The sequence below is a fragment of the Convolutriloba macropyga genome, chromosome 3 (assembly GCF_964194025.1).
Source record: "Convolutriloba macropyga chromosome 3, txConMacr16.3, whole genome shotgun sequence".
In the NCBI taxonomy this organism is placed as follows: domain Eukaryota; kingdom Metazoa; phylum Xenacoelomorpha; order Acoela; family Convolutidae; genus Convolutriloba; species Convolutriloba macropyga.
The window spans coordinates 54767717-54786327 of record NC_134470.1 but is presented as its reverse complement, the minus strand read 5'-3'; the positions used below and the strand labels follow the sequence as shown (position 1 = coordinate 54786327).

At 34.0% G+C, this 18611-nt stretch overlaps 1 protein-coding gene across 1 annotated transcript in view; it reads left to right on the top strand.

Moving 5' to 3' along the window:
• Positions 1-18611, top strand: part of LOC142336287 (uncharacterized) — a 279116-nt gene that overhangs the window by 214435 nt on the left and 46070 nt on the right. The window contains exons 41-47 of the mRNA XM_075385000.1: positions 2705-2927; positions 8074-8315; positions 8648-8753; positions 9639-9784; positions 10060-10260; positions 10559-10712; positions 13145-13416. Coding sequence (XP_075241115.1) covers positions 2705-2927; positions 8074-8315; positions 8648-8753; positions 9639-9784; positions 10060-10260; positions 10559-10712; positions 13145-13416 — 1344 coding nt within the window. The remainder of the gene's footprint in view (positions 1-2704; positions 2928-8073; positions 8316-8647; positions 8754-9638; positions 9785-10059; positions 10261-10558; positions 10713-13144; positions 13417-18611) is intronic.

The following is an 18611-nucleotide window of genomic DNA, read 5'->3' as shown; positions in this document are numbered from 1 at the left end:
GTAAGGGGGTTCGGTCATTACTGAGACTGACTTACAGTTCAGGAAAATAAGTTTAGTATCGGTTAATGTTAAAAAAGCTCCCGAAAAATCATTTATAAAGTCTTAACAGCTATTAAATTCAATAGCTTTAAAAAACTGAATAAATACGCTCAGTTATGCTTCGATTGGAGTAAAAAGATGTTTGTCGTGCTTAGGTTAACAATAAGACATCACAATACGTCTTATGGCTATGGAAGCAACAACGAATACGAGCAAAATCAAAATTTCAATAGAAAAGTGCGAGAAGAAGTTCTCGAAGAAATTTAAACCATAAACTTCCCTCTGAAAACTTTAACTATGATCCATTTGACGTCTACTCTGAGTATATGAAAGATATCAGTATCAGGATAATGTTAAAAGATTTCAAGAGGAAACAATTATAAGAATATATCCATTTTTTTTTAAATTTTGAAGTCTTGTGGCATTGAAATCATATAACAAATAGTTAGAAGATAGAACCGCTAACCAGATTAAATTTGGCTTCAGTAGAAAAGAAGAGTGTCTTGTCACTACTGAGACTGACTTACAGCTCATGATCACGAAAATGAGTTTAGGATCGGTTAATGTGAAAAAAAATTCTCGAAATATCTTTTTTAAAGTCTTAACAGCCGTTCAATTCAATAGCTTTGAACGGAAGTCAATAAATACGCTAAGTTGTGCCTCTTTTGAAATCTAAAGATATTTGTCGTGCATAGTTAATCAACATGACATTACAATAAGTCTTATGACTTTGGAAACAACAACAAATACAGGCAAAAAGCAAAAATTCAATAAAAGAGTGAGAAGAAAGTGTCGAAGCCATTTAATCCATAAGCTTTTCTCTGAGAACTTTAAACATGATCCATTGAACGTTTCCTCTAAGCCAATGGGATAAATCAATATCGGGATAATACAATAAGATTTCAAGAGCGACCAATAATAAGAAAAAATCCAAAGAAATTTTTTTTTTTAATTTTGAAATCTTGTGGCATTGAAGTCATATAAAAAATAGTCAGGGAATAGAACCACTAACCAGAATAATTTTGGTTGCAGTAGAAAGGAAGGCGGTCCTGTCATTACTGAGACTGACTTACTGTTCACGAAAAGAAGCTTAGGGTCAGTTAATGTTAAAAAAAATTCTCGAAAAATCAATTTTAAAGTCTTGACAGCCGTTAGCTGCCCACTTAAAGCTCTAGATATGTTCAATTATTGCTCATTACAAAACTTATTGCACTTGTAGTCAAAGATTCTCTGCTATAGGACTCCAAAAAATTAGGAAAACCTCTATTGACTCCAAAATTTCATTTAAAATTACGAAAACTATGAGTCGAAGCCAAAAAAAAACACGAGCGATTCCTTGAAAACGAATTTTTTGTTCATTGGGCTTCATTAGACTCTAAATCAGGTTTCTCATTAACGGAAACTCGGTATGAGAAGTGACTAGTCTATAGGTGACTTAAGAAAACAAAAAAGATATGAAAAAATTCTTAAAAAAAGAGCTCGCAAATATAATTTGAATTTTTTTGATAGTTTACTTCCCTATGAGACCATAACTAGACTTTTTATCGCCATTCGTCCATTAGGGTCTCAAAATCAATTGATTTTGTGGCGTGAAATCAAACTTTGAATTAATATTTTTATTAAAAGAAGATCTTAATTTGAAGAAAAATTTCACTAAATGTGAGCAAAATCATGCTAATTTTCCCGTTTTCACACAAAATTTCAATCCTCGATAACTCCTCAAAAAAAACGAATTTCAAAAAAATCTTCTTTGTTTCGAATTCTACGCTGGACGAGCTTTTTAATGATACCACTCACATTTCCCTACGATGAATATATCAATCGGCCAAAATTGACTGAACAAAAAATAAAAACCCATTTGAGTATATAGTTCCCCCCCCCATAAGTGGGGTCGGAACAAATATAATAGTGTGATGAGAACGAAAAAATTTATTTTTTTACATCAATATTCTGTAGTGTTCCCGATACTTCATGATACTTTATAACTTAAGCCCTCCATTGGCCTCCTGTTGATCATCCATTTGAGTCTTCACAAAATTTCAACAAACGTGAAGCGATTAGCAGTTTTTTTCGCTCTAAATAATTAATTAAACACAAATTAGAAAAAACTTTCAAGAAAGTAGAAATTTTTTTTTTGCGCAATTTGATGCAATGCCTTGTTACCTTTCTTAATTTTAACGCTTCATGATCTTAGTTGTTAATATTGCATATAATAGCAGAATTGGTTCTTCAACGACCTTCAAAAACATAACAACAGGAGACAGTCACTTGAGGAAAGAACGTAAAAATGGGTCTCTTTTTCAGCCGCATTTCTTCACCCTGAAGTTAACTTCGATGTTAGCACTACTCAAATGGTATCATTTTGATTATGGGTCCCATCTAATGGAAATTATAGACGAGTTTTGAATGTATTTTTATTGCAAATAATAAAAACAGGTTTTAAAAAATGTCTTGTGTTGATGTAGAAAAAGTTCTTAGTTAATTACTGCAAAATACCAGCTAAAAGCGTGTTCACCAATTAATTAAGGGCAAATATCACGACAAAACATACAATATATCACAATCGTACGTATCATAATCTTAGCTTGTAGAAACGTTTTAATTTTTGGCTATCTGACACCTGCATACTTAGAGGTATCACAGCTTAACTTGTTTCAAAATTCAGGTTCGTATGGACCCTCTGGCCCATTGTGACGCACCTAAAATAATACGAGAGACGGTGAACGATTGCTACCCAGACTACTCTCTGGGCGATGGAGATACGGCCGGTTACAACGAGGGGTGGGTGCTGAACAGTTCCATCAACACTGATGAGTTCTACCTGGATGAGAAGGAAAACCCAGTGGGCAGCAGGCCGTGGGTCTACGTGCCTCAGATGCAAGCTGACGGTATGTAGAACAACTGCAGTTAAACTGAATGGTGATTGAAGGTTGCCTGAAAGGCAGTAATTAATCAAAAGCAGTGAATGAAGTGAAAATCCCGCACCTCTCAGAGGAGTGGTTGCATATTTGAGACCTCAAGCGCACGTGCTATATCAGCACATATTCATCTTCAATGTTGTGGCGCATAATTTGTAAAATGGGAGGGGACAGGGAGGGGAGGGGGTCAAAACGCATTGTGGCCACACCAATTTACAATGTTTACAAAGTTTGCTTCACAAGAAAAGTGTTCATGGCTTTATGGCTTTTTTGCGCTAAAAATTTCAACTGCTTCCCTATTTACTGCTTCTCGTAAATATTCTTGCAATTAATTTTTCTACTTAGTAAAAAAGGCTTTTTTCATTTGGGGAGCCATAGATTAGTTGCTGAGTTCTGGATGCTCCATGTTGCTTGTAAAAGATCCACTTCGAGCTTAAAACCATTATTGAAAGGGTTAGTTCCACATCTTATTGGGTTTTACCAACCAATGCCAATGCAGAAATATGAAATAGTTCCTTCATTTGTTTAGAGGGGTTTTGAAAACAAGTAAATGAGCACGGAATCGAAAACTTTTCTCTATTTTAATTTTTTCTTCTTTCTGTGCTAAATTCATTCATCCAATCATTGAGGTTACTGAGTATTCAATGTGGAACCGAATTAAACTGAAACACGTTTTTTCCAACAATTTCTCTTAGAAAGTTATTCTGTTTGTCCTAGATTATTGGTAAGAAGCTTGCTTTTTGTTTGTTGCCAAATTAACAACGCTTTTTTCTGCCTTTTGCCGATTTTGCGTTTCATGTTTTTACTGCCAATTATTTGATTTACTAGACTTATTTCATATCAATTCGTCATCAGATCGTTGAATGCCGAAGGACATACAAAATGGGTTCTGACCAGCTCTAGAATTTCCGACAACCGAATTATATTTACCATTTTTGAAACAGGAGGAATCGATATGTGGAATTCACATTCCTTCCATTGTGTTATTTTCTTATGTTCTGTGCGCCATAGGTAAATATCATTTCACAACTCCTGAAAATCATATATATTCTATGCATGGATGTTGCCAGCAATTTCTATGCATTAGTCGTCTTTATCTCCTTTTCGCTTTCAAAACAAAGAGCAATCTCATTAAATTGAAATTTATCCGATAATTAAAACCAAAAATCGCCCGAGGAGAAAAAACGCTTTCTGTGCTAAAAATACATTAAACATATGTTTTTCGTTTGTAAGGTCAGAATTTCTTTGCCTGGTATTCTTTAGTTCTTATGTTCATGAATCCAGCAGCTAACCATGTACTGGATTTTAACAAATCGATCAAATGTTTTGTTAATTGAAAGTCTATTAATGACGAGCGCTTCAAATTTTGGTATACATGAACAAGTTTTACTTCAATTATAATGATATTTGTGAGTTTATTACTTATGAGATAGAACAACACTAGAAGTTTCATTCTAAAAAATGAATGGAGTGGAGAAAATTTTGTGGAAGAGAGCCTATTGTCGGAGAACAATCAATATGTTTAAACAGTCTCGAGATTGGGATCACTGCATCAATGACTTTTCACTAAGGTTAACATTTTTTTAATAAAAACAATTCCGCAACGGACAAAGTATAGACCTTTATCGTCTTTCTTGTTTGATTTGTGGCCCACTAAAATCTTACACATAATTTTTTGACCTCGATCACCCACATTTTTGAATATGAATCTCTACCGAAAGCGAAAGAGAAAGAAATCTATCGAAAATTCACACATCACATTTGATCATAATTGGTGATCATAATTATTTATTTATTAAATAAATAAAGACACAAAAAAGGGACGATGAGACCTGCCATTAATGAGACTACGAGACAAAACCAACAACAAATTAGGGAAAAAAAACAACTACAAATATTCATTACGTTCTAATAGGTATTTAAATCTCAATACCTATTTTGAAAGCACTTATTTACAGATTCAAAAATAGCGTCAAATAAAACCGTTAAAAATCAAATTGTTTTTCACTACAAAGCAGTAGGGACCTGTCCTAAATCAGACTGGGTAACAAGTTGATAGCACGAAGAACAGAAAATCGGCAAAGTTCAAAACCCGAATACTTTGAACTCAAATGATTTCAGAACTCACACAAACCGTAAGCTTTCAACTAAAACACTAAGTAGGTTTCCATGAAACTCCTTAAGAAGCCAGTGGGGTTTGTCACTAGAAAGCAGATGGGACCTGTCTTAACTCAGACAAGGCGACAAGTAGACGGGAAAAAAACAGAAAGGCGGCAAGGTTTAAAACTCGAATATTTTTAATATACTTCAGAATACATACAAATCGTAAGCGTTCAATTAAGACACTAACGTCTTTTCTATTAAAACTCCTTAGTAAGCCAATGGGATCTATCAATAGTGAAACTAAGTCATATCCTGCAAAAAACAACAACAAATACAGTCAGACTTCAAAATTTTACAAAAAAATTTTTGAAATAGGGTTCTGAAGCCTGTAAATTTAAAAGCTATTAACTAAAGTCATTAAAAATAGTAATTTATAGCTGAATAAAAAATTCTTGAGACCTGCTATTATCGGGAATGTCATGCGGGTGTAAATAAAATTACAAAAGCAGGCAAAATTCGAAGTTCAATTAAAATTTGCGAGAAAGTGGTGTCAAAGTGTTTACAAAATATGAGCTATTCAAGAAGAAAACTATGTATGTTAAATTATCGCTTGATTAAAAGCAAGGCCAAACGAGCCTGTTGTGGATGTGATGATATGACGAGACAATTTAAGTGGAACTTCAATAGTGGACAAAAACACAAAACTCAAGATACTTCAAAAAAATTGTTGTATCTACAAAACCGCTTTATAAATCAAATAAACCTGAGGTAAATTTATTTTTCATTTTTTTTAAAAAAAAATTCGACTTGAGACTTAAATAAAAAAGGTCAGAAACAGGAAAAAACCAAAGTTCAAGGTTTAACTCAATTTTTTTAATCAGATTTTTTCAAGGTCATGGGAGCCATTAGGTATCAATTTAAAGCAGTTTCAGGTTCACTAATATCATTTAAAGAGACTAAATAGATGTTCAGTTACTATAATTAGAACATGAATGTACAAAAATTACTTTGAAGACAAAACAAATGAATTCATGTTTTGTTTAAGAGAACATTTAATCGGAGCTGTAAAACCAAGAGCTTTTCTCTGAAAACAGAATATTTGTTCATTGGGCTCTATTTGCACGCAAATGAGATCTGAGTGTAATTACGTCTTGAAAGGAGGCATTCTGGTCATTGATTAAAAAGAAGATAATGATAATTTTAATAATAATTAAAAAAGATAATATAATATAAATAGAAAAAAATTCAAACATATTTTGAAATCTACCTTGCCACAGAAGCAATTCGGTTATTTTCTGAATGTAGAAATTCTCAATGAGACCAAAATTAGCCTTGCTGTTGCTGCGCGTTGAAAACGTATTTAGTTTAAAATGTCTTGAAATAGTTAATTTGCAACAAAAATTGCGATATATATCATGAATTTGTGATAATTATTTTTCTAAATTATAAAAAAACGGTCAATTTTTGTAACAAAAAATTTCAAAGAAAGCACTCATCAAAACGATCTAACTTTTTTATTTAACAAGTTTTGTTTCAGTAGTTGATTTAATTCTTTAATGCGGGCAAAAACAAACAGGATTTTCTGAACATTCATATTGGGCGCCTTTTTTGCTGAAAAAATTGGAAGTTTGATCAAACAGTTTGGCAACCCTCTATTTTTGAAAGGAAAAGCAGTGTTAATTTTTTTAAACGGTTTTAGCAAAGTTGACAAAAACTTGGGCATAAAATACAAAAATATTGAGCAAAAACAACAAAAATTAGTCGAATATTCTTCAAAACTTTGAATTTCGATAGCCTCCTGGAAAAAGAAATTTTAGAAAATTTCTTTTTTAATTGTATGTTATACGCTGGGCGGGTTTCCTAATGAGAGCACTCACAACTCGGTACGACGAATATATCAATCGGCCAAAATTGACAGAAGAAAAAAACAGTGGAGCATATATTTTATCCCCCCACTAAGGAACAAGAATTGGTAGAGGTTTTACAATTAACCCAACATTTTTGAATGCCAACGTTGTTGATGGACGGGATTCAATGAAACGCAGATTTTGTGGTTCTCTGTAGGATTTTGGTTTTATTCTGTTGAATTTTTTCTGTGACACCCAATTATCGTTCCATTTTGCTTGAACATCCCCCAAAATTTTTTCATTAAGTAATTGAAATAAAAAAAAAACTAACTTAGCTAACGTTCGAGGTTATTAAAAACCGATTGGTATTCCTTGCAACATAAACCAAAATTGATGCTTTTTCATTCAAATTCATTGAAAGTTAATGCTTCTTACTTTTGAAACCAATATGAATCGCTACATTGCACGTTCAAACTATAGTCCGAATTACTGGGCTATCTCGTAATGTCTTCTTACAATGTTGCAATACTCGTTTTAGTATAGCCTCACAGGATAAAAGAAGCAGGCTTTTTTGTGTAATTGTTTATAAATCCTATGACAGAAAGCAGTGCCGGGCAGCCCAAAAATGAGCGCAAATTAAGATTGAATCTTATTTTCATCTCAGCAACAATTTGCTGAAAAATCTTATCTTGTAGTTTAAATTTGGCGTTCACCTGCTTATGGATACTTATTATAGATTTTGTAAAGTATTTAATCCCTAAAGCATTCACAATGGCCCAGAGAAGAAGTTTTTTTGCATCACTCAGCGGAAATTTTCAAGCCTATCATGTATGGTTTACTCGCATACCTTGTAAGATTCGGGCAAAAAGAAGTATCTGCATTTTAATATCTTACAAGAGATCTTACATGACGAGCGTTCACATGGAAGAGCTTCCAAGATTGGCATGTAAATTCCGTACGGGGAAAACTGATGCTTCTCAAGCTCGGAACCAACAGTATCAACAAAAGTCAAATTTTCTTACCTTTAAACTCAACCAAAAGAGTCCTCGTGCTTTGAATGTGAATAAGGACTCTCTCTCTCTTTTCATGTTTGCAACTATGAGAACTTTGAAAGCGGGAACAGGTTTGGCTAATCAGCGTTGTTGAAGTAATTTTTTTTTGCTTAGGCATCCCAATAATCGGAGACCTGAACATGTACGGCCCCGGTGGGTACATCATGACTCTGAACACAAATATGGAAAAGGCGATTGAGGATGTGGAGAACCTGCAGGCACACAGTTGGGTTGACACGATGACAAGAGCAGTCATCATTGAGTTCACTGTCTTCAATCCCAACGTCAACCTGTTCTCGGTGGTCAGCCTCGTGATCGAGTTCAGCGCCCAGGGTGACGGGTACCCATTTGAACAGGTACTTTCTTCACGTATCTTTTTTCAACAGTTTTTAAAAAACCGATGTCCATTATAGACTAACACACTCAGTCTTTGAAACTTAGGTTATATCTTTAAAAGGTTTTCAGAATTTTTTTATCAACCAGTCGCTTGAAAACATGAATAAATTACTGATAGCTGAAGGTCATTTTTTGTACTTCTAACTTTTGTTACTATACGAAAAAAATTTAATTCCAAGTAACAAAGTACTCATTAACAGAGTATTAGTTCTTTTTAGTTCTGTTGTTTAATTAGAGCATAATTAAATGTAGGAACAAAAATGTTACTAATACTGATATTGTGTGTAATCAGATGAAGACCCTTCGCCTGTACCCGTACATGAGCAGTGCGGGCTATTTGGTACTCGTGTGCCAACTGGCCTATCTCGCATTCCTCATTTACTACATGTATGTCGAAGGTAAGATCAAATATCACAAATAGTACACAAGTTATATAATTAAATCATCTGCATTATAGAAGTATAAGAACTGCCCCCCCCCCCTCCCCGGATAAAATCTATCGAAGAAGGGGCGACTTATTCTGCTTGGTAAGATAACTATGATATCCTTTCAACTTTAAAAACAAGTGGATAAGTTATATTGCTACTGCTCATGACAACACTTCAACAACAAATCACTTCATCTTTAGAAGTTTTCAAATTAGTTCTTCAATTCAATTAATTTACAAAACAATGTGATCTCAGTGAAAAAAAATGTATTGCAAATTTTAGTGTTTGTTCGCACTAATTGAGAACTCGACTCCATTAAAGGCCCGCGTGTTGGGGATGTACAATAATTTGCTCTCAGATGAAGTTTGAGTATTTTTTTAGTCCTCTTGGAGTTTTTTTTTTCAATTTTTCATTGTTCCATTTTTTGTCATGACAGTTTTTTTTCTGACCGATTGAACTTTTTGCTTATTGAACGACACGCTGGTAAATCCGGAGGGCGTAAAGCTGCTGAGCAGTTATTGTCATTGAGCATTGGAAAAGTTTACGTTTCACCAAAACACTAAAACTATTTGCTGCGCAAATATTAATCTGTGGTTTCAATCGCAATTTCTGAAACTCTTAGATCAATCAACCGCGCAGCCTCCACTTTTTCTACCTCTCCCGGTTAGGCTAGCTTCCAGGAGCTTGATCTAGCTACTTCCAAGCCAAACCCCACTCCATGCGTTCAACAGCAATTCATCCAAAGTTAGTCTGCTGAGTATCCCTTTCTCATGCCCAGTTTTTGGAAGATCTGTGTTTTTTTTATAAATGGATCTTTTAAACGGGTGGATTGTACATTTTTCTCGTGTTTTGTAGCAAAGGAGGTGAAGCAGCTCAAGTGGGGATATCTGAAACAGTTCTGGAACTGGGTCGAGATCATCATAATCATCCTCTCCTGGGTCTCCTTCGGACTCATCATCTCCTATGTTGTGGGGGTCGAGGTCACCATGAACCAGATCAAGGCAAAGACAAATTACCCATTTTGTGATAGGATTCATCCCTTACCAATATGCGCTAAGTCGGGCAAATATAAGCGGAAAATATTTGAAACTTTGCCAGCCATTGAATATGATCCGGCAAAGGTGTTGCAATCTGCAGTACTTTGTTTGATGACAACTGAAACGAAACCTATCACGAAACCTATCACAGTTAAATCTCATGAAACTAATATTTTTGCTATTTTTTCTGCTTCTATTATTGTTGATAAATGTCGTGTCTGAACTCATGTCGTGTCTAGGAGTTCTCTAACACTCGCTTCATCAGCTTCGGTGGTCCAGCTACAGTGAACGAGACATACAAGATAGTGTCTGCTATCACTTGCTACTTCGGATATATCAAACTGATGCACATGTTGAGATTCAACAAGAAGATGTCCTCCTTCGCTTGTGTCCTCAAGGTCGCGTCTAATGACATCACAAACTTCCTCATCATGTTCACGGTCAGTAAGCACCAATTATCATTTCAGTACAATTGTAAGTTGCAAAAAAGAACTTGTTCTTATATACTTATAATTTATCTCGGCACCGCGTTGTTTTTCTCCAAACTTGTGTTTTTCTTAAATATCCGAAAAATTTCTCGGTAAATGAATTTAACGGTATTATCAGGCAAAATCTTCTGTTACTACCTGTCGGAACATTTCGATATTTTTGTCAAATACATTGACTAAATTTTGATAAAAATCTATTATTAATTTATGAAAATTAATAAAAAAAATTGATGATTATGGTCTGTTTCAGGTTGTGTTCATTGCATTCGCACAGTTTGCTTACTTGGTGTTGGGCAGTGTGGTGTCTGGGTACAAGTCATTTGTCACCACTTCTACTACCCTCATGGCTATGTTACTCGGACAGTGGGACTTCTACGAGGTCGAGGAGGCTGACAGATTGCTAGGTCTGGACCGACCAATTAGATTTTTAGAGTATTTAAGACATCGGAAGAAAAAAAACGTCATTGCCTAACGTTAACAGGTTCAAATCGTCAGGCATTTGAGGATATCGGGTTTCACCTACCAGAATTACTTTTACTTACCTCTTAGTTGGTTTAATCTCCATATCACTCGGATTTCCCTTACGTTTTACAAACGAGTAACAATCGCAATTATCTTTTGTCGTACTTTTTTTCTCAAAAACTGAAATTACAGAAGCTGCGATGTGCCAATTGAGCACTGGTAAAGTGATCTAATGGTCAAGATTACATCATAGCACATTATGTAGTGCATCATTCAGAGCAGGATATAGAAAAGTATAATCTCTTCCAAATGATCGGCCAGGTGACTCAAAAAACAACTAATTTCGGGCTTAAAATAGGTCTTAATTATGCCGAAAACTATACAAAAATTTGGAAGGAAACGATAAACCTTGACAGAACAAATATAAGATATATATTCAGAGTTGATTAAGCAAATGAGCAAAATGCTATTCCAACAAGTTAAGGCGCTTTCCAAGGTTTTCAGACAAGACTCATCACAATATTTATTGAATAATGCGATTAACAATTTTGAATTCCGAAAACTTTTAAGTGTAGAAGTTCGAAAAACAGAACTTAGCCTCTTGGCGAAATCGACAAAAAAAGAAATGTTTGGCACCGCGAGTGCGCAAAATATTCAATTCATTTACAAGACGACATCGACGTAATCAAACAGTTAATAACGCTATCTGGAACATAACTTCCAATTTTTTTACATATACTTCGGGATAATTACATAAAAGGAAACCAATACGTTTTGAAACAGCTCTGGTAAGGGTTGGTGAAATAATTCTTCATGTTAAGCATCTTTTAATCAATTTTCTTGAAAAGAGACATCACTCGAAAGGTTCCGACCAATTTGAATGTCTCTCAATCGCTGATTATACCAATGCAATGTTTTCTGCAGCGCTTGAAAATCTAATCAAATCTAAACTAACTCGTTATTATATATTTTTTTACTGTATTTGATATTAGCGGGAAATGTAGTTAGCCCAGAAAGCGCAAGGATAGATGAAACGAAAACAAAAAGAAGAATGCACACAAAATGATATGGAAAATAATAGACTTTCACTTCTAAAATATGAAATCCAGATGAATTGCACCAGAAATCAAGCTCCGCACTTCTTGCATTTCAGCCAGAAAATTTTTTGATTGAAGGTTATATACTATAAGTTGTTGCAATTTAACAAAAAAGATATTTTCTGATTGTTAATTTTAATTTGATTTATCGCGTTTTTATGTACTTTTAAAAATCATTTTTATTTTGAAAACATTTGTCCAGAATCTCTCCGATTGTTTCGTTTTCTAGATAATTTTCCAATTTGTGTGCGAATTTTTTTCCAATTAGTCATCTTAGAGGAGAATCAGTGCAAATGATTGCCTTACTGAGGCGAAACAACAGTCCTCAGAAAACATACGTATTTTATTTTAGACTATTTTACTAAATAAACTGAATTCTATTTTCTTCTACTTTCAGTTTTTATGAACTTATCTATTTTAAGATAATTAGTTGTATGTTTAGTTTTTCAATCCGAAAAAATTAAAAACTTGCTAAAAATGTTCCAGAGATGCTTTTAAATCAATTTTTCAGATGTTACAGTACCAAATATAGAGAAAGTTACTGCTGGGCGTTTTCAATTATAGAACTCAATATAGAAGACAATAGAATGTAGTGTTTTGGTTTTATAAATTGCAAATTAATTTGATTTTTATGTTAAACCTATTTGCAATCCGTTTTTGTGATTATTTCATTTTTTTTGATAAAACACAAATCACGAAACACAAATTCATATAATGAAACGGTTAGCAGACACGCTGTACACTTAATGAATTACAGAAAGCATGTTCGGGGAAAATCAAGAATATTGTTTTCAACTCCTCTGCCCTCTACCTCATTGATTATGTATATTGGAGATTAGCGGCTCAAAAATTTTTTAGAACGGTTTCAGTCAAATTAGTTCAAAATGAAGAATTGTTTAATGATTGTTATCCACATTGCCGAACTTTCTTGTTCATTTTAAACGAAGGCACTACTAACAAACTCATTGGGTTTAATGGGTTGTCTTTCATAACCATTTACATGTTTTCCCTATAAACGTGGCAAAAGGCCGGAGACGATAATAAAAAGAACAATAATAATCGAATATACATGTTTCGGAAAAAAAACGGTCAAACCAGCGAAATGCCGAAACATTTATCAAATCGAAAAAAGCTTATAAGTTCATTCGTTGGACGCCATAGGCTACTAATCGTATTACCGTTTGAATAAATAGGAGTTAGAATTTGTTCGAGGGACTCTGAAAATCCATCTTAAAAAGTTTGACATTTCCGTTCCTTGTCATATGTCACGTTTCAAGGCCCTGGATTCCTGTTCACTTACATCATCGCAGCCAATCTGATCCTACTCAATGTGTTCCTCTCTATCATCTGCGAGGCCTGTGATCAGGTTAACGGAGAGGTCGCTCAACAGGAGAACGACTTTGAGGTGGTTGATTTCATGGTCGGCCAGGTGAAAATGTTGATTGGAACCTCCAGACTGACCCAGAACGCAGCCAAAAAGATGGAAGAGGATCAGGAGAAAGATCAGGAGGAATTAGAGGAGCAAAAGAAGGCGATTGATATTGACAGCGTTAGTTATTTAACAGTTATTAACTAATATTTGTAGTATTACGAGAGCCGTTACAAATGAACGGATAATTAATCCCGCATTAGAGCGAACGTATTTAGGCGCTAATTAACCATTCTTTCGCTGCGCGCTAAATAAACTAACGCTTGTTAAGACTACCAGTACACAAGTATTTAAACAACTCAGTTCGACTTATTTAAATAACACAACTTTAGGCCTGGATCTCCTCGCTTATATCCAGGATAGAAAATGTACATTGTTGAACGTAGGCGGCCTGTAAAACCACAGTTTCTTTTGATTTAAATTACTTCTGCTTTTGACAGTTGCAATGCAGATCTTTCCCCCCAAGTTCAATAAAGATGAAGCAGATTGCTTCAGGGGAAAAGACAATAGAGTCTCATAAAAAGCCCCCAAGAAAACCATAATTGTTGCGGTTTTAGAAGAGGGGAAAAGCAGAAAACAGGCGCCTACGAAATCAATAATTGATGCTCTCAGCTTTTTAGATTTTTATTATTTTTTGGAGTTTCAATAATTTCTCCGTGAGATAAAAAAGAGTTAATTCTCTTGCCTTCTCGGCCAATAGGAAAATTAAGAAGCACCTCACTATGAACGTGAGTTTGTGATTCGCTCCCTATCGGCCCAAACGGAGCTGAGAGGAATTAATTGTTTCTCTCAGCGAAGTGGGACGGAATAAAATTAGAGAGACAGAAATCACTCCCAGAAACATGCAGCAGACAACTGCTTTCATTTTTCTCAAAATTTAACTTCACTTTAACAATAAAATAGTCGAACAAAATTGTTTAATAACTTAGACAAATAATTCCAGATTTAATTGTATAACTTTCTTTTTCGACAAATAACATAACTGAAGAAACACCCAAGTGAACGATCGCCCAACAGCTCACCTCCAATTCACCACTACACAACTGGTAATTAGTAAGCTGTAATTTTATATTTACTCTTTTATAAATTTAATACTTTCAGCCCCCCAACTATTTTAAATTGAGACTTATAGCACAGACAGGTCTTAGGCATATATCATTGCCTTCGATTTGTTATATCTTTTGTCAAGTTTGACTGGCATACATAAAGAGATCCCGTATTGTGTGATCTGTAGCAGCCCAGTCAAATTTGATAACTGGTGCGCCCAGAGGAAAGAATCACGCCTGAATTTTTGTTTTTCTATCCGATCGGATTAAAATAGTAAAATAACCACTACCACAGAAGTGAAAGCACACTAATAGACAAACAAATAGAGTAATTTATATCAAATTTACGGCCGAAATACAGTAAATTTACATTAAAATAGTAACAGGCAACTGATTCTTTGCTCTTGTAAAATTGTTCTGACCCGGGTGGGGGTAATCTATGTCCAATTTTTAGTTTATTTATATAACAATTGAAGTACTTTTACATTTTATAGTCAAAATTTAACCAAAAATCATCCCCCCAAAACCTATTTAGCCTAATTTTCACCCAATTTTCATCAAATTTATGGTTAAATTTTAGTATTTACACCTTAAATAACCGAAATTCAACCAGATTCTATCCCCCCAAAACATATTTAATTTGATTTTAACCCAATTTTCACCAAATTTATGGTTGAATTTTAGTATTTTCACTCTAAATAAATGAAAATTATGCAAAATTCATTCCCCCATAACCTGTTTAGTCTATTTCTAACCCGATTTTGACCAAATTTATGCTTAAATTTTAGTATTTTCACACTAAATAATCGAAATTTATACAGAATTCACCCCCTCAAAACTTGTTTAGACTATTTCTGACCCGATTTGGACCAAATTTATGATTAAATTGTAGCATATACACTCCAAATAACCAAAAATTATCCAAATTTCACCGCCCCAACACCTAATTAAAATAAACTTTAGCCGATTTTCACCAAATTCACAGCAGAATTTTAGCATTTTCACACTAAATAGCCGATTTTTAACCAAAAGTCATCCCCCCAAATCATATTTAGAGTAACATATGTCTAATTTTTACTGAATTTTTGACCAAAATATAGCATTTTCAAACAATTTAACGTAAATTTAACCAGAATTCATCCCCCCAATACGTGTTTAGTGTAATTTATATCTAATTTTCTACACATTTAAGCACACGTTGTTGCATTTTCACATCAGCTAACCCAATTTTGGTTAAATTTAAGCCTTCCTTAGTTGAATATTCACTCTGTTTTATCAATTCCTTGACCCGGGTGGGGTAATATTAATCAAATTTTAACCAAATAAACATTATTTTGACTTAAATCCTCAAAAACTAACCAGATTTTAACAAAATTAACGTCACTTTTATCATAATTTAACCGATACTAATCACATTAAAGCCTTAAAAACATCATCCTTATCCAATTTTAACCAATATTACTCAAGAAAATAGCCATATTAACGTCATTTTTACAAAAAATTAGGAAATATTAACCAAGTTTTGACCACATAAATCTCAATAAGGCCCTAATTTAACAAAGAATAACGGGTTTTAAACTAAATTTTATCCCCCCAACATAGATTTTTAGCCTGAAAATAACATAAATTGATGGGAATTCCCCCATTTTAACCGGTTTCACAATAAAAATTTCACCAATAGAGGTTTTAAACAGTGCATGGACCAAACTGGAATAGTTATTGTAGAACATCTTAATCTAACAGCAATAGAAAACACTAGAAGGGGTAAAATAACATGGTTTATTACTGACGGATTTACTTTCTTAGCTATTTTCTACGTGTTTGAACATAATTCTCCCGCTGATTTTTGTATAACTTATGCATCTGAGAACCCAAATTTTCAGAATTTACTAACTTTGTTGAAAACTAAAAACAGTGTGATCGAGATTCCCGCAGAAAATTTAGCCAATAATTAATTAAAAGAGCGTAAACTAGCCTTTTTAACCCAATTTGTACACAAATTTATCATAGAAAAGTTGTTGTCTCATGTTAAAATACGGTCATTAACAGACTCAAGCACTTTAGAAACAATATTTAAACACAATAATAGCTACAAAAATACTACTACTGATGTACTAAACATCCCGTACTAAACGTTTTTATACTGTCTTCTGTGTAATTTCATACAAAAATACAATAATAAAAAAACAAAAACAATTGTTCTATGTTATTTATATGTCATATATTAAAGTAAACGTTCAAGATCTAAATATAAGTATTAAAGTACATAACAAAATAGGCAAATTTTCATATTATTTAACTGACCAGAACAGAAACTTTTTATGCATTTACCATCACTCTTCTAGCGAAACAGAAACTGAAATCTACATAACTTACAAGTGGACCAACCCAAACTTTAAGGAACTTTTGTGTGCTCTAAAAAATCAGAACAGTGTGATAGAATTAGCATAAACGTTATCATCTTGTGTGTGGATGAGCCACCAAAATAAAATTCCCCCGTTTGGTTTACAAATCTTAAAAATCATTAAACCAAAATACATCAACGTTTCTCCTGACGATCCGAGTTTACCAGATAGAGTTAAATTACTTATAAAAACAGAATTTGTCACACAAATTAGATTTTCAAAAATAAACAGATTTCACCAATACTCTGTTGAATTTAAACACTCTGAAAGCACTTGTCCTTGGTTATTAAATTTTACCGTTGAGCAAACCGATATTTACTCTTGGGTTGAAATTTTTAGTACTGATAACGGCAAAAACTTTGAATTTAAAATACAATCATTAAACGGTCCTAAACAAATAAAATTCATAACACAAAACAAACAGTTCAACTTTCTACCTTAGTATTAGCGTTTTATTACATAATTGTTATAACAAAAATATTTTCTACAATAATTACCCAAACTAATAGTACTTTCGTATAAAATATTCTTTTTATACACTAAAACAAAACATGGCAGCGAACGTTGTTGCGTACCCCGACATAGCGTTAGAGAAATTTACAGGTTTAGACCCATCTGAAGATGCCCAGGAATTCTTTAGTTTAATACAAAGAAAAATCCAATTCTCACTAGGAACAAGAGATCCTGCGGATGCTGATTTGCAAGCAGCATACGACGCTAGACAAAAATCATTGTTTGGTTCGGTTTTGCGTGGGCCCGCAGCCCAATGGTTTGAAACCTTAGCACCAGGTTTAGCATGGAACGAAGTTAGAAATCAGTTCATTACCCGTTTTACTGATGCAAAAGACAAGTATAGGAAAAGAATTGAAGTCGAAAGTATTAAAAGGCAAACAGATGAGTTGATAAAAAGCTATACACACCGAGTAACAAAAGCAGTTGAAAAAGGATGGCCAGATCCAGATTTTAACAACGACCAGCGTAACGCTAAGTGTATGGAGTACTTTGTAAGAGGATTAACGCCACCTACACTCAAGCAAAAGGCACATCAGCGGTTAATAGAAAACCCAGCTACAACTTGGCAACAATTACAGGATCATGTAGCAGCTAAAGACTTAAGTTTTTCTGTTAGCAGTGAATTCACGGGTACTGCCTCAAGTAGTATCGACAATAAAATAGAAATAGAAGGGTTAAAAAACCAACTCACAGAAATTGCAAATCTAATGAAAGATCATAAAATAAACGCCACATACAACAACGACAATCCCAGATTCAAACAAAACCAGACTAGATTCTGCAAGTTCTGCAAACGTTCAGGTCACACATTAGCTTTCTGCTTTAAGTACAAGGACTTTAAAAACGAAAACCCAAACCCACCTCAACAACGAGAAAAGTTCACAGATAATTATAAACGTAGTAGGAGCCATTCACCAGGTCAACAAAATTATAAATCAAACAATTATGACAATCGGAATTCTAGGGACCGACAAACAAATAGTTATAACCAAAATCAATCCAATTATCAAAACAATTCTAGACCAGAATATCGACATCGATCACCGTACCCATCAAATTCTTCAAACAATCACCGATCATCTTACGATAACCGATCACAGGAACGACAAAATAACTATCGAAACAATTCTTACAGAGATAACAATAGGCAAAATAGTAGGGACAGACAAAGCAACGGTCCTCCAAGATCAGATAATCGATATCGTGATAGGAGTAGAGATCATGACCGGGATAGGACACCTACTAGACAGAACAATAATACTCATTCAAGAGATAGCAGTGAAGGGCGAAGCCCTCGAGTTCACTTTACCAGTGAAACTTCCAGAGACTATTACAATAATGAGAATCACAA